Here is a 12,392-nt window from a genome sequence, read left to right on the forward strand (position 1 = left end):
AGCAAAAATTGGAGATGGCAAATTGGACAATTACTTATTTAGAGCAGCGCAACAAGCAATTAGAGGATGAACACCCTCTTGATGAGTTGCGGAGGATCCATGAAGACTGCAACTTGGCTCGCAAGAGACCCGGTGATTTGACACCCATTGAGCGAGAGGCTATGCTCATCCGGGTCAATACTCATTTGGAGAAGTTGCTGGCCAAGGCAAACATGGAAAAAGACATGCTCCGACACATGAAGAATCACTATTGGGCTCGAATGCATGTGTGTAAAGCAAGAATGAAGGTACTCAAAGGACGGTTGGCCAAGGCACTAAAACGGAGGAAAAGGCCCGATCCCCTTCATATTTTGGCTGAGGCTTCCTTGGAGGAGCATGGTACTAAATGACACACCTTCAGCTCAAATTTCAGAGAATTTGGAGCAATTTTGGTCATTTTTGAATTTTTTGGTCAAAAAGCAGGTTTTTGCCCTCAACGCGTAGCGCGCTGCGCGCTACCCTGAAGATGGGCAAGTCCATTTCTCAAAAACTCAGCATTTTTGGATTTGTCATGACAAATTACACTTGCTCAGCAATTGCCAAGACATTTCATCAGGTTTTGAGCCCTCAGAAGGTCAAAAAACATGCAAAAAATGACTTTCTGCCACTTTTTGGACACACAGGAAGCAGTCTTGGGAGATTGCAATTTTGGAGGGGCAAATGGACACCAAATTGAGAAATTCCACTTGGGTTGGAAAGTAGACATCCAGACCTTTCCAACAAGCCTACTTTTGCCTCATTTGGATGCCGGGAAGTGCCTCAAAAGTTGGCTCAAAGGCGCGCTACGCGTTGAGAATTGGGGTGCTACGCATCAGGGAAATTTGCCAGATTTTCACCTACAGCTCAGCAAAACGCAGATTTGACTAGTTTTGACTTTTTGGGGTGATTTTTCATCCTCCTTGATGTAATTGATGTAATTTTATGATGTCATGGCACTTATTTATCTCTTCTAGAAGATTCATTCATAAAAAGTCAAAAATTTAATGAATGAATTGGTTTCCTAGCTTATAGAGGCAAGTTGTTTTGACTGCCTAGATTTTAGTGCTCAGTTTAGAATTGGTTGAAACAGCTCCTAGGATGATGAGCTCGACCCCTAGAGGCAAGGAAAGGTGTTAGCTTGCCTATATTATGTATTTTCTTAGTCATTTTCATGGTTGGACTCTGGAGGGATAAGCTTCTATTGTATTACACTTTGTATCTCTGCAATTTTGGCAAAGGAAAGACCAGGGTTTTGCAGCACTATTTGGGATTCCTGTGGTTATTTGTGTTGATGGTGTGCTTCTCTCATGTACTTGTAAGATTTGTTATGTGTATCAATTTCCTATTTCTCTTTTCTGCACATTAAGTAAATGAAGTGTTAAGGTAGAATTCATAATTTATATGCTCTGCCTTTAAGTTTGCTTAATATCTATGTTTTCCTCTGTCTAAAGAGAACTCTCGATGGTTTCTTGCTCTCTTTAGCTCCTCACCGGTCATTCCTATCCATTCACTTAAATCAAAGGCATCAAGACAGTCTCCTACCTTGCCCCAAAAAGACTTCTGCAAAAGCTGTGTCCCATCCCCGCACCCAAAATTGCTCTCCCCCTGTTTTCCACCAAAACCCTAAAAATCTGAAATCAAACCTTCTCAATCAGTTTACTAGCCTAAAATTAGTGTTCTTTATTGGTCATCTCCGCTCTTTGAAGACCTTTTGCCGAGATAGACCCGGAGAGAGCCCTCTCCTGCCCCGTAGGGCTAGCTACGAGGCTAAGTGGTTTGATGTTGCCTTGGATTTTGTCTTTTTCAGCCTGAGGCCAAATTCAAGCGCTAACAGTCCCATAACCTGTTAATGCCAATTTGACAAAGATCAAATAGAAGCCAAGTCTCCATAAGGATCTCTAGGTCTAGGAACCTTCTTGGAAATATATACTCTCAAATCGTAGCCCTAAAGATCCTTTTAGCCCTTCCTAGTGAGACTATCACCTTGCTTCTAAAGCAAGCAACCTATCTTATTGAGCCTCTCTTGTGAATAGGCTTAGGAATCACCTCCCTACCTTTTCATTGACTATACTTTCTTTTGATTCCTCATATACTGGGAGTCGGGACTCCTCCCATTGGTGAAAGTCTATAAAGAACGGGAAGCTTTAGTTGAGGTGACAGTGGGCTATTGCTCCATTGTTGGCTCGACCTAGTAGTTTCTCTATAGGTTCCCCTCATAGGACCCCCACTAATTGGAGCGGTAACAAGCAACGTGTGCAGGCTAGCGCGTAAATTTTTTTGAAGGAATGAAAAGCTGATTACTTGTGTGTGTGTGTGTGTAAAATTATTTTTTACGCTGCCATTGTTTCATTTCTAGCTACTGTGTGATTGGTGCTATGGTTGAAATATCTATTTAAGTTCAGCTATCTACTTGTTTGGTTGAGATAATAAGGATGTTAGTCACCTAGGGCATTAGATTCTAACATGGTAATAGAGCTTGATCTTTGAATGAGATCTCAGGGATTTGCAGCAATAAATATATTGCAGAAAAGGACTAGGATTAGAAGAATTTCAATTTTTTACTTTTTGGTTTGGGAGTTTGTGCAATAGATCTCAGAGAAAATCGCTTCCTCCACAACTTTGTGTCTTCACCTCTCCCTTAGGGTTATTTATAATTTCATTAAGCTAAAATCCCTAACGCTAATCTCCTAAGTGATCAATGGCTAGGATTAAATCTTAAGCCTCACTCGAGATTAACGGTTGAGATTATATCTACGTCACTTAAATAATTTTATTATTTATCCTTTGAACTTTGGCTTACTAGTCGACAATAATTAATTAGATTAATTATTGTACTTTTCCTAAGTTAACCTTAGGAAAGAAATCATAAAATCACTTACTCCACCAAGAAAGACCTAAAGAGGCAATTGAATATCTTGTACATGCTAAGACACCAAGCCAATGTAGAAGACCTTCCGAGGTTATACAACAGTTCTTTACATGTCTCAACTGTGGGCTGCATGCTTCTGATTGTGTTACATGTTTTGAGGGTGCTACAGGCAGTTTCAAAAATGTATTGCATGTTTCTGTACTGGTCTTGTTAGATTTCATCTGCCATGGAATCATTTTAAATTGTTTTCAAAATTTTGTAATGCTTATTTTGCACATTGTTTACTCACTATTGTAGTACCCTGTTATTTTTCTTGTGATTCTCACAGTATTTGTTTTCATTTTAAGATGTTGGAAGTTAGCTTTCACAAGATCCATCATTTGGTTCCTTTTATTTCTTCATTTCGTTCCTTAGCATATCATGTTTGATCGGAAAAAATGTGTTGCATTTGTATGGTATCATACATATAGTTGTTTTTCCGTCATTTCTTGCTATTTCTTGTTTACTTCTAGACATCGATCCAATGCAATATGGTCTGTTTATTTGCATATAATGCACCATCGGGAATTAGTTTTCATGCTTTTATTATTTGCCTTTATGTTTTAATTGCAATATTTTTCCCCTTTCTTGTTGCCATTCCATGAGTTAATCCTGTAAATTCTTGTTCTTAATTCTTTACCTTCTTTTTGACAAAAAAATTCAGAACTGTGTTTTCTTACAAGAATTATCTATTGTGGCTATTCCAATTTCCTCTATGTTCTTGTTTTTGACTCATTACCTTTTTCTTGGACATTAGTTTCCAAATTGTAGTATGGCAGCAAGGCTTTAAGAATTTTTCGCTTACATGTGCTTTTGATGGCAGCTATTTAATCAGTAATTTATGTTGACATGATGATTTAACTTAATTAAACTTATCTGAATGTCTTGTCTCAATTATCATTTTATTCGGAGATCCCTTTGCACGTTGTCAGTGTCTGCCCTTCTGAGAGGATGATATTCCATGAATTGTTTGCTTTTGTTTCTCCAGAATTTGTATCACAAATAGACTCTTTTTTATTAGGCCTTATCTAACACTCAAAACTTCAGTTCTACCTGCCCCTGTTCTAGAACCTACTTTTCTAGTCTATCAGTGATTTTACATCGTTGTTCCAGTGCTTTGGTAGCTACTTGTGTGTCAGATATGATTCTGTTTTTCCCATTGTGTGTATATTCTTCATACATTCTCTTAAAAATCGACTGTTATTTTGATGTTCTGGCTGAAACTATGTCCATTTGCATTTCAAAGTCAATTTGCACTAATTAGAAAATGCTTTATGTGCAAGTAGAGCATTGACCTCTTCTTGTGATGTTGGCGGATGGTTTTGATTGTCAGATATCAACAGGTTATTTATTTCACAGATATGATTCGACAATAAACAAAATTATCATGTTTCCATAAGTATTACAATTTATTGGCTAGGACACTTACGTGTTCGACTTTTTATAACTAATCCATAATGCTCCAAAGAGATTTTCATTCCTAGTGTTTGCTGTTGTTTTATTTTCCGTTTAGAATCTTTGCCAACTCGTTTTCAGCAAGTTTGTAACTGAAATATAGTTTTTAGTACCTAAATGTTTAATATTGGATTGTATAGCATAATTATGCATGAACACAACCTTTTTTAAAAACAAGGGCTTCTCATAAACATATTATCTATTCATTGTACTCATGGGTTGAGAGATCAGTTATATTATTTTTGGTACTTGAATAGAAGTATATACTCACTATCTAATTTCATTCATTTGTGAAGTTATCATTTGAGGAACTAATTAAGCTCCTTGGTTTCAGACTTATGATGTTGTCAGATACAGAATTCATCGGATGAAGAAAAGACTGAAAGATGAACTAGAGGACAGGAATACACTTCAGGAATATATCTGCCCTAATTGTAGTCGCAGGCAAGTGATTTGTTACTTTTAGTGACATTAAAGTTGCACGTTATACTTTATTGATGGCCCTACAACTCTGCATCATCTTCTGACTTATAAATCACAATCCCTCAATACTTATTGTAATCATTCTGAAAGTTCCAACATCTTCATGCTTATATTGTGAGGCCTGTTCTGATATTTGTAGGTATTCAGCCTTGGATGCACTGCAACTGATCAGCTTTACCGAGGATAGTTTTCATTGTGAAAACTGCAATGCCGAACTTGTTGCTGAAAGTGACAAGCTAGCGGCAGAGGAAAAGGGTGACGGAGAAGATAATGGTAGGCGCCGTCGGCGTGAAAAGTTGAAGGAACTGCTTGAAAAAATGGAGGTTGGTTGTTCTGGCCTTGAATTTTCTGGATAGGGAGAACTGAGCCTAACTCAGATATTTTTTGGGGATATGGAAAGAATACACATCACATCTTTATCTTCTTATTAAAATTATCGAATAATAAAAATATATTCAGCTAATATTCTTTCAAAGGCTAAGCTATTTATCTATCTATGACTAAGCACAGTATGAGCCAATGAAAATGCTATATTACTCATAAGAGGTGTGACCTTGATTTGGCCATGTTTTCTTTTGTGGTATTTCCTCTTATGCTGATGCAGAAAGTTTGCCCATCCCCAGTCTGGGAGAAAACCAATGCAAGTAGCCATCTTACAGCATTCAATTCAGAATCCTTCAGTTGAGAGGCCCTCGGGGAGTTTGCAGGGGGGGGGTGGGGGGTGTTTGTGTATTTTGCCAAATTTGCCTATTACTTGCACTTGGTTCCCATCCTTTTTACGACCACAGGCATATTACAAACATGAGCACAAGCCAAATGTGTCTTTGGAGAGTCTTGAACCCTGGCAGGGCCTTTAAAATCACTCCACTTTCACGGACCTGGCAAGCCATCATTGATGGTTTGGCCATATTCATTCATATGCCACATAAGAATGCCAACCTATTTTTTACTGAGATGGATTCAATTACTTTTTCCAATACCAGCATGATCAGCCTTCCTTCGATTCTTTCTCTTGATTTTACGGATTGGAAAATTTGAATCTTGTTCCTCACTCTTGCTAGTTTTTTTCCATATTTGCAATTACTAATTAAGCAGTCAAGTCTGACTCACTTTCTTCCAGAATGAGAAATATTTAGCTTCTTGTCTTTTCTGGACACTTCGGAACTCAGATACTTGGAAGCCAAATTTGAGTTTAAAGAGACTTCTCTGGGTTTTGTGCTCTTGCTCATGGCCGTTGGCCTGTACTCTTAATTATGGACCATGGTGGTCATGGATTGTTCTTATATCATCGTTGCATATTATAGACAACATTATAGATTATGTTATTTCCTCTTACCTAAGGAAGTAATTTCAATCAGAAATAACACCATAGAATAAGAAAAAACCTTGCAGAAAATGTAGTAATGAGTCCATGCTTGGAAATCTGAGTAATGTAGTAATGAGTGATGTGTTTACCACTTTACAATTCTTGTTTCTAAGGATCTCTAATTTTAACAAATTATGTTATTTCCTGTTACCTAAGGAAACAATTTCAATCAGAAATAACAACACAAAATAAGAAAAAACCTTGCAGGAAATGTAGTAATGAGTCCATGCTTGGAAATTTGAGTAATGTAGTAATGGGTAATGAGTTCAGCACTATACAAATCTCGTTTCTGAGGATCTCTGTTTTTTACCCGCTCTTCTATTGAAGGTGTTATCACTCCAATATTTCTCAGGAGTTGATTAGAAAGAAATGATTAGAGGTAACCACAAACCTACTTTGGAGATTAGGATCTAGCCTTCCTAATTTTCAGAGAGGGCTCTTTCTTTATGATTTAACTTTGTTTAGTTATTTGATTTTAGGCTAGTTATGATTGCACTTGGGTTTTGATTTGGATTTGGTGGTGGGATCACTTACCTAGATGAAAAGAGGGGTGTCTTTTACCATTGGGCTATGGGGTCAAATCTCAGACAAATAAGATTGGATCAAGTTCTAAAAATAGTTTCTACAGGGCAAGATGGTGAAGTGGTTTTGAATTGGATCCAGGGAGCAATTAAGGGTTCCTTAGGCCGGATTATGAAGAAAGTGAAAGAGGTCAACTGGGATGGGAGAGAAATTAAGGATTCTCAAATCCGGATATTAGAGGAAAACATAGAAATGATCAACTGTTCAAAACAGAGTGTACTTAAACAAATTCTGAGATAAATTTCCAGTTAATTCATTCAACTTTAGATAACATTCAAGTTTGTGAAAAACATAAGAAAATAACAAATTTGACAAAGAAAATACTTCACTGTAATAGCTCAACACATGAATCCTATAATGCAATCTCTTTATTACTTGGTCCAGTCTGCTGACTTGAAAAATTGGTACAATAACCCTTAGGTTTATGATCAAAATAACTCTACAAATGTATAGCAATCCACCCTCAATACTTCGAATTATGAAGTATTTATACAAAAATAATTTACAAAATATCCCAAACTGTCTTGGGAATTAATCTAGGAGAAAGAAATATCTTCATGCAAGAAGATAGAGATAGATATTGAACTGTTGTTTGCTATCCCTGTTTATTAGGCTGTGTTGTCTTTAATATTTGATATTTTGCCTTTTAATCTCTGCTTTGTTGTTTGGTCTTCACGCTGGATGTTCTATTCACTCTGACCTTTCAACTGATACACTTTCATTTGGCTGGCCTGTCATTATCCTTTTACTGTGATTTTCAATCTTACTGTACATTTTTACATTTTGACTGTGTATTTCTACAGTAAGTCATTTAATTTCTCCCATGTTTCAACATCTGGTAATTGGATATTTATCATCTTCCTGTAAATCTCATCTGCCTCCGTGTACTTGGTAAAAGTAGGCTTATTCACAAAAAGGTGTTTTACCTCATGCTGGAGGTAAAACAAATTCTCAAAAGTTTGGTATAGGACCTTGCCAGTAGACATCCCCTTCATAGTTGAAGTATTTACCTGATCTCTGGCCACTTCTCTGATTTTTATATTGTAGTCCTCTTGTGGCATTAACTTGTCGTTTATTACCAAGGGATTGGGCAAACCCTTTTGCCTCAAAACTTCAAACTTAACCATGAATCTGTCTATAGCCAGTTGCATGGTTTGGGACTTATCTTCAAGGTTTAACATTAAATTCCTCTTGGTGAAGACACTTTTTACTTCCAGTATTATACTTGTTCTGTCAGGTATCTCTAATTCCTGCAATTCATACTTATTTTTGGAGTTGAGGAAGTGAATGATCCTTGCAGCTTCCTCTGGCATGTCTCTCGATTCTTCTTTTACTCCCTGTATGGATTCTGTAGCTTGCTTCACTAAGTCAATCTGTTCAAAAATTACTTGAATGGATGGCCAAATATCATTGACAGAGTCAATGATATTGGCCGATAATTGTTCCTTAGCCCATCCAAGGGGTTCTTTTAAAGTCAATTCCTTCTCCAAGTTTTTTATTCTTTCATTCATCTTGGTTGCTTTCTGCACTTCTTCTTTGTGCATAATCCGTGCAAGCTTATAGTCAGTCTCTAGACTGGTCATCTTTTCCTTGAGCTTGTTCATTTCTGTGGTCTGAATGGACATGTCTTCCATTGCCTTGACCAATTTGTTAGTCTCATCACCTATTGCCCTGTTGTTGATGTAGATGCTATAGAAGCTGGCAGTGTTGTAGCCATTGGAGCAGTAGGAGCTAATGATGCTGCCAAAGTGGAAGGTACTACAATAGTAACTATTGGGATAACAGTGGTAGGGGCAGTCTCCAGACTAACTTGTTTTACTTGTATCAAGCTATCTAACTCCTTTTCCATTTCCTTCAATTGATCATTCAATTGTAAAACCAGGTCCATCATCTCTTCTTGATGTGTTTGGCTCTCCAGGACCTCTTTTGTCTGTGGGTGCTCTGAATGAGGAAGTTTTAATTTTTTTTAAGAGCTGTAATGTCCTCATTCTTCTTCTTGATCAACTTCTCAGCAGTTTTGATGTCATTGGGATCATGTCCCAGCTCAATTACCAAGTCCTCCAATGACTTGATCTTGTTGTCCTTGGCCTATGAGGAGGCCTTTTCCAATTTATATTGGGCTATAATGTTATCTAATGAATTCTGCAGCTTATGTGCAGCCATGGCCTTCCCTGTCAAGGTGGAGTAGATCATCTCTCCAACCTGCTTGTGGAATTCAATCTGGTCAATGGGATGAACATCCCTGGCCAACACCTCGAAGTCGGTTTTTCTGTAGTCAGCTGATGTTTTTGGCTGTTGAATAGTAGGCTGCATGAAGGACACCTGCATTTTTCCTGCTTTGATGTCAAAAGTTGACATCAACCTGCTCTGATTAGCTGGTGTGTGCTTGAAGTATTGGGCATATGTTTCAGCCTTCAACTTCTCATTTCTCAACTTGATCTCCTTGTACCTGTCCTTGATATCTTTTTCCTTATCTGCTGGCCTGGTAAAAGAAGAAACCTCAACACTGAGTTGTCTCTTAATCAGTTGAGTGTTAGATTTTGATGGTTGTTTTGTTTCTCCTGAAGTAGTTGTGCCTTTGCTTCTTTCCACCATTGTATCAGTGTCAGTGATTTCCACTGATTCAATGGTTTCTTCCTGTTTAGTTACAAGATTCAACTTGGGCCTTTTCCTGAGCTCAAAATGCTCATCTGTGGTTTCCATAGCAGAACTGGAACCCTCCTCCCTGTTTCTCTTTGGGTTTCTCTCCTCATTTGCTGGGGTTTGTAAAACAGGAGGAATATTCATGGGTTCCCCTAGTTTTGGAACCTGCAGGAAATAACTTTCATCAATTTGTTTCTCTGCATCAATCAATTTATTTTCTACATCCACTACTGTGCTATCCATGTCAATTAATGTGTTTTCCAATCTTTCTGATTGGTTGGCAAACCTCTCAATATTCGGTCTAGGATGGTGGGTGAAAGGTCCCAATTTGACCTTGATTCTCAACTTATTTATGACCCATGAGGGTCATACTGCATCATAAAGTTGTCCTGAATTTCATTTGTTGCAGAATCTTATCTGCCTCTAGTCCAACTTCTATGTTATTACAATTGAAGGGGCCCAATTGATTTTTCATTTTAAGTTGGGTTTTCTTCCTAGTTGCTAGGAAGTTGACTTCATCAGAATTGATGATCTACCTAAAATATTCTAGTGCAAATATCCTCATAGGGAGGTATTTGGGTAGTTTGTAAGGGGCAAGTTGGCATCCATAAATTTTAATCTCTGTGTGGTTTTGGTATAGATACCAGACTCCCACCTTGCTTTTTTTGGCCAACTATAACACCCTTTTGATTTCTTGGTTGAGGGCTACTTGTCAGCATGTTCATGACTGGATGGACAAATGAATCGATGAAGTCCTTATAGGTGAATGCAGTGGAGTATTTTTGGATCAAGGGTGTCCAATAGATAATTGATCTTTGATTTCCCTTGGTATCCAACTTCTGGATGCTGACAGGGAATTTATTTGATTGATAATATAAAAACATATGAAATAACACAGAGGAGTACTTGAAGACTCTCTCAGTTGGTAGTCTGGTGAACTGTTCATGCATCCTGTTTGCAATGAACTGAGCATAGTTGTAAATAACAACAGGAGGCTTGCCTGGGCTAAAGATGGAAAGAAAGGCTAGGAAAACCTCATCCACATGCTCATCTGAGGTATATCCTAGGATGCAAGAGAGCATAGTAATAATCTGTCTGCCTCTTTCTGAAAAAATGGTGGCAACATAAGGGGGACTATCTATGGGAGTATGGTGGTCTTCTATGATGAAAGTCTAGAATATTTGTGCTATTTTGGCCAGGTCTAACTTGACATATAGGTCCAGCAAGTCTCCAATAGACAGTGGGGTCTCATTAGGGCTTGGTTGGACCTGCAACATTTGGTTAATAGACTCTGCAGTGATGGTAAATAACAACTGCTGGTTAGGGGTGATAATAGCCCTTTGGCTAGGAATGTAACAGGCATGACAGAAGTGGATGATGTCAAGGAATGGGTGTACTTCTGGGAACAAATATTTGGGAAAATTAGACTCCCAAAGGTGAATGTCATTGTTCTGGTTTAGAAACTTGTCCGTACTCCAACAGTGGAGCTTTAGAAAATAGGCAGCGGAGGCTATGTCCTTTATTTGGAAATCTCTGTCAGCTAATGTAAGGTGGTCGATGTCTAGGTGAGGGGTTGACAGAGTTCTCACGTCCACAGAGGTCTGGGAAGCCATGACTGAGTTTATGGATATGAATTAGGCTTGTAGTGGTTGTAGAAGTGAGGTTTGGAAGCCCTGGAACAGTGGGTTGGTAGTTACAGTCTGTAAAAGAAGGGTTTGGGGTATACAAGTAAATTTCTCTTCAATTTAGGCAAGTTTATTAATTAAGCTTTCAATTGGATTGTATGTTTTCAAATTGAGAGGGTCGTTCTGGTTTTTCTCAAGAATACCTGGAATTTGGCGGTCTGGCTTGCAAATTGAGTTCAATGGTGAATGCAGAGGGTACAGTAGCTTGAACTGTCACTTGATTGCTTGAATTAGGTGTCCAGAGCTTCTTCAGGCAAGAGATGGTGGTCAATTTGGTCGCAGAGATTCAGGGTGTCGCAGAATGGCTTGAGCAATTGTTACAGTGAAAACAAGCAAAAAGAGTAAATTGGGGCCTTTCTGGCATTTTAACGGGTAACAGTCACATTTTGGCACGAAAACTATAAATGAACAGTGGGTGGTTTTTGGTTTGGGTGGGGAGGTGGCTTTTTGGGCCATCGCATCGCTTTTGGAGGGCAGGCGGTATTTTTCGCGAGCACGTGATCTAGCCTGGGGCCGCCACGTAGCAGAACAGTGCCCAGGAAAAACCGCAAATCTCGTGTGCTCTCGGGCTGCTATCGGTCAGATAGTGAACCCACGCGATATGGATGCGCACCGTCAGATCTGGGGTAGGAGATCGCGTGGTTAAGATGCACAGAGGGAATTGGGAAAGGGATTTGCGGGGCTCGGGGTTTAATTACAAATAATTGTAATTAATTAGTAAATAAGGTAGGGATTAAATATAAGCAACGGGTTTAATAAAGTGGGACCAGGGGTTATGTGGCGGGGTTTTTTAACTACACCGAGGGTTGGTGGGTTAAAAGGGTTTGTCGGGAAATATGAAGCAGGGAGTTAATTAAATAATGCGAGGGATAAAAACTTAGGATAAAGGGGTTTTTTGGGTTTTTGAAGGGAAATAAGGAAATTAATAAGGGGGGAAGTTAATATTTGCAATGGGGAATGGGTTTCACACTAGGGAAAGGGGGTTGTGGGTAGGGAAATGATTTTTGAAGGGTAATTACTAGGGAAATGTGTGAAACCAAGGGGTAAGGGTCAAAATGAGGGGAAAAGGGGATTTATAAATGATAAAGGGATAATGGGGAAATTAGCAAATAAGCATGTGGGAGCATAGTGAAATGAAGGGAAATTAGTTAAACCAGGTTGTGAACATTTTTTCTTTCTCATACATGCTCCTGCACATGAAACATAGGATTAGGCATGATAAATGTGTTTTTGACTCAACAACTTTGTACAT

The 12,392-nt window shown here is 38.5% G+C and overlaps 1 protein-coding gene across 3 annotated transcripts in view; it reads left to right on the plus strand.

Annotated features, from left to right (window-relative positions):
• LOC149190052 (uncharacterized) overlaps window positions 1-12,392 on the plus strand; it is a 206,981-nt gene that overhangs the window by 128,883 nt on the left and 65,706 nt on the right. For all 3 annotated transcript variants that reach the window (XM_089412006.1, XM_089412008.1, XM_089412007.1), the window contains exons 7-8: window positions 4,716-4,825; window positions 5,004-5,187. In XM_089412006.1, coding sequence (XP_089268132.1) covers window positions 4,716-4,825; window positions 5,004-5,187 — 294 coding nt within the window. The remainder of the gene's footprint in view (window positions 1-4,715; window positions 4,826-5,003; window positions 5,188-12,392) is intronic.

The sequence above is a fragment of the Pinus tabuliformis genome, chromosome 3_1, assembly GCF_031772625.1.
Source record: "Pinus tabuliformis cultivar Carrire ecotype Pingquan chromosome 3_1, CPIR1, whole genome shotgun sequence".
Lineage (NCBI taxonomy): Eukaryota > Viridiplantae > Streptophyta > Pinopsida > Pinales > Pinaceae > Pinus > Pinus tabuliformis.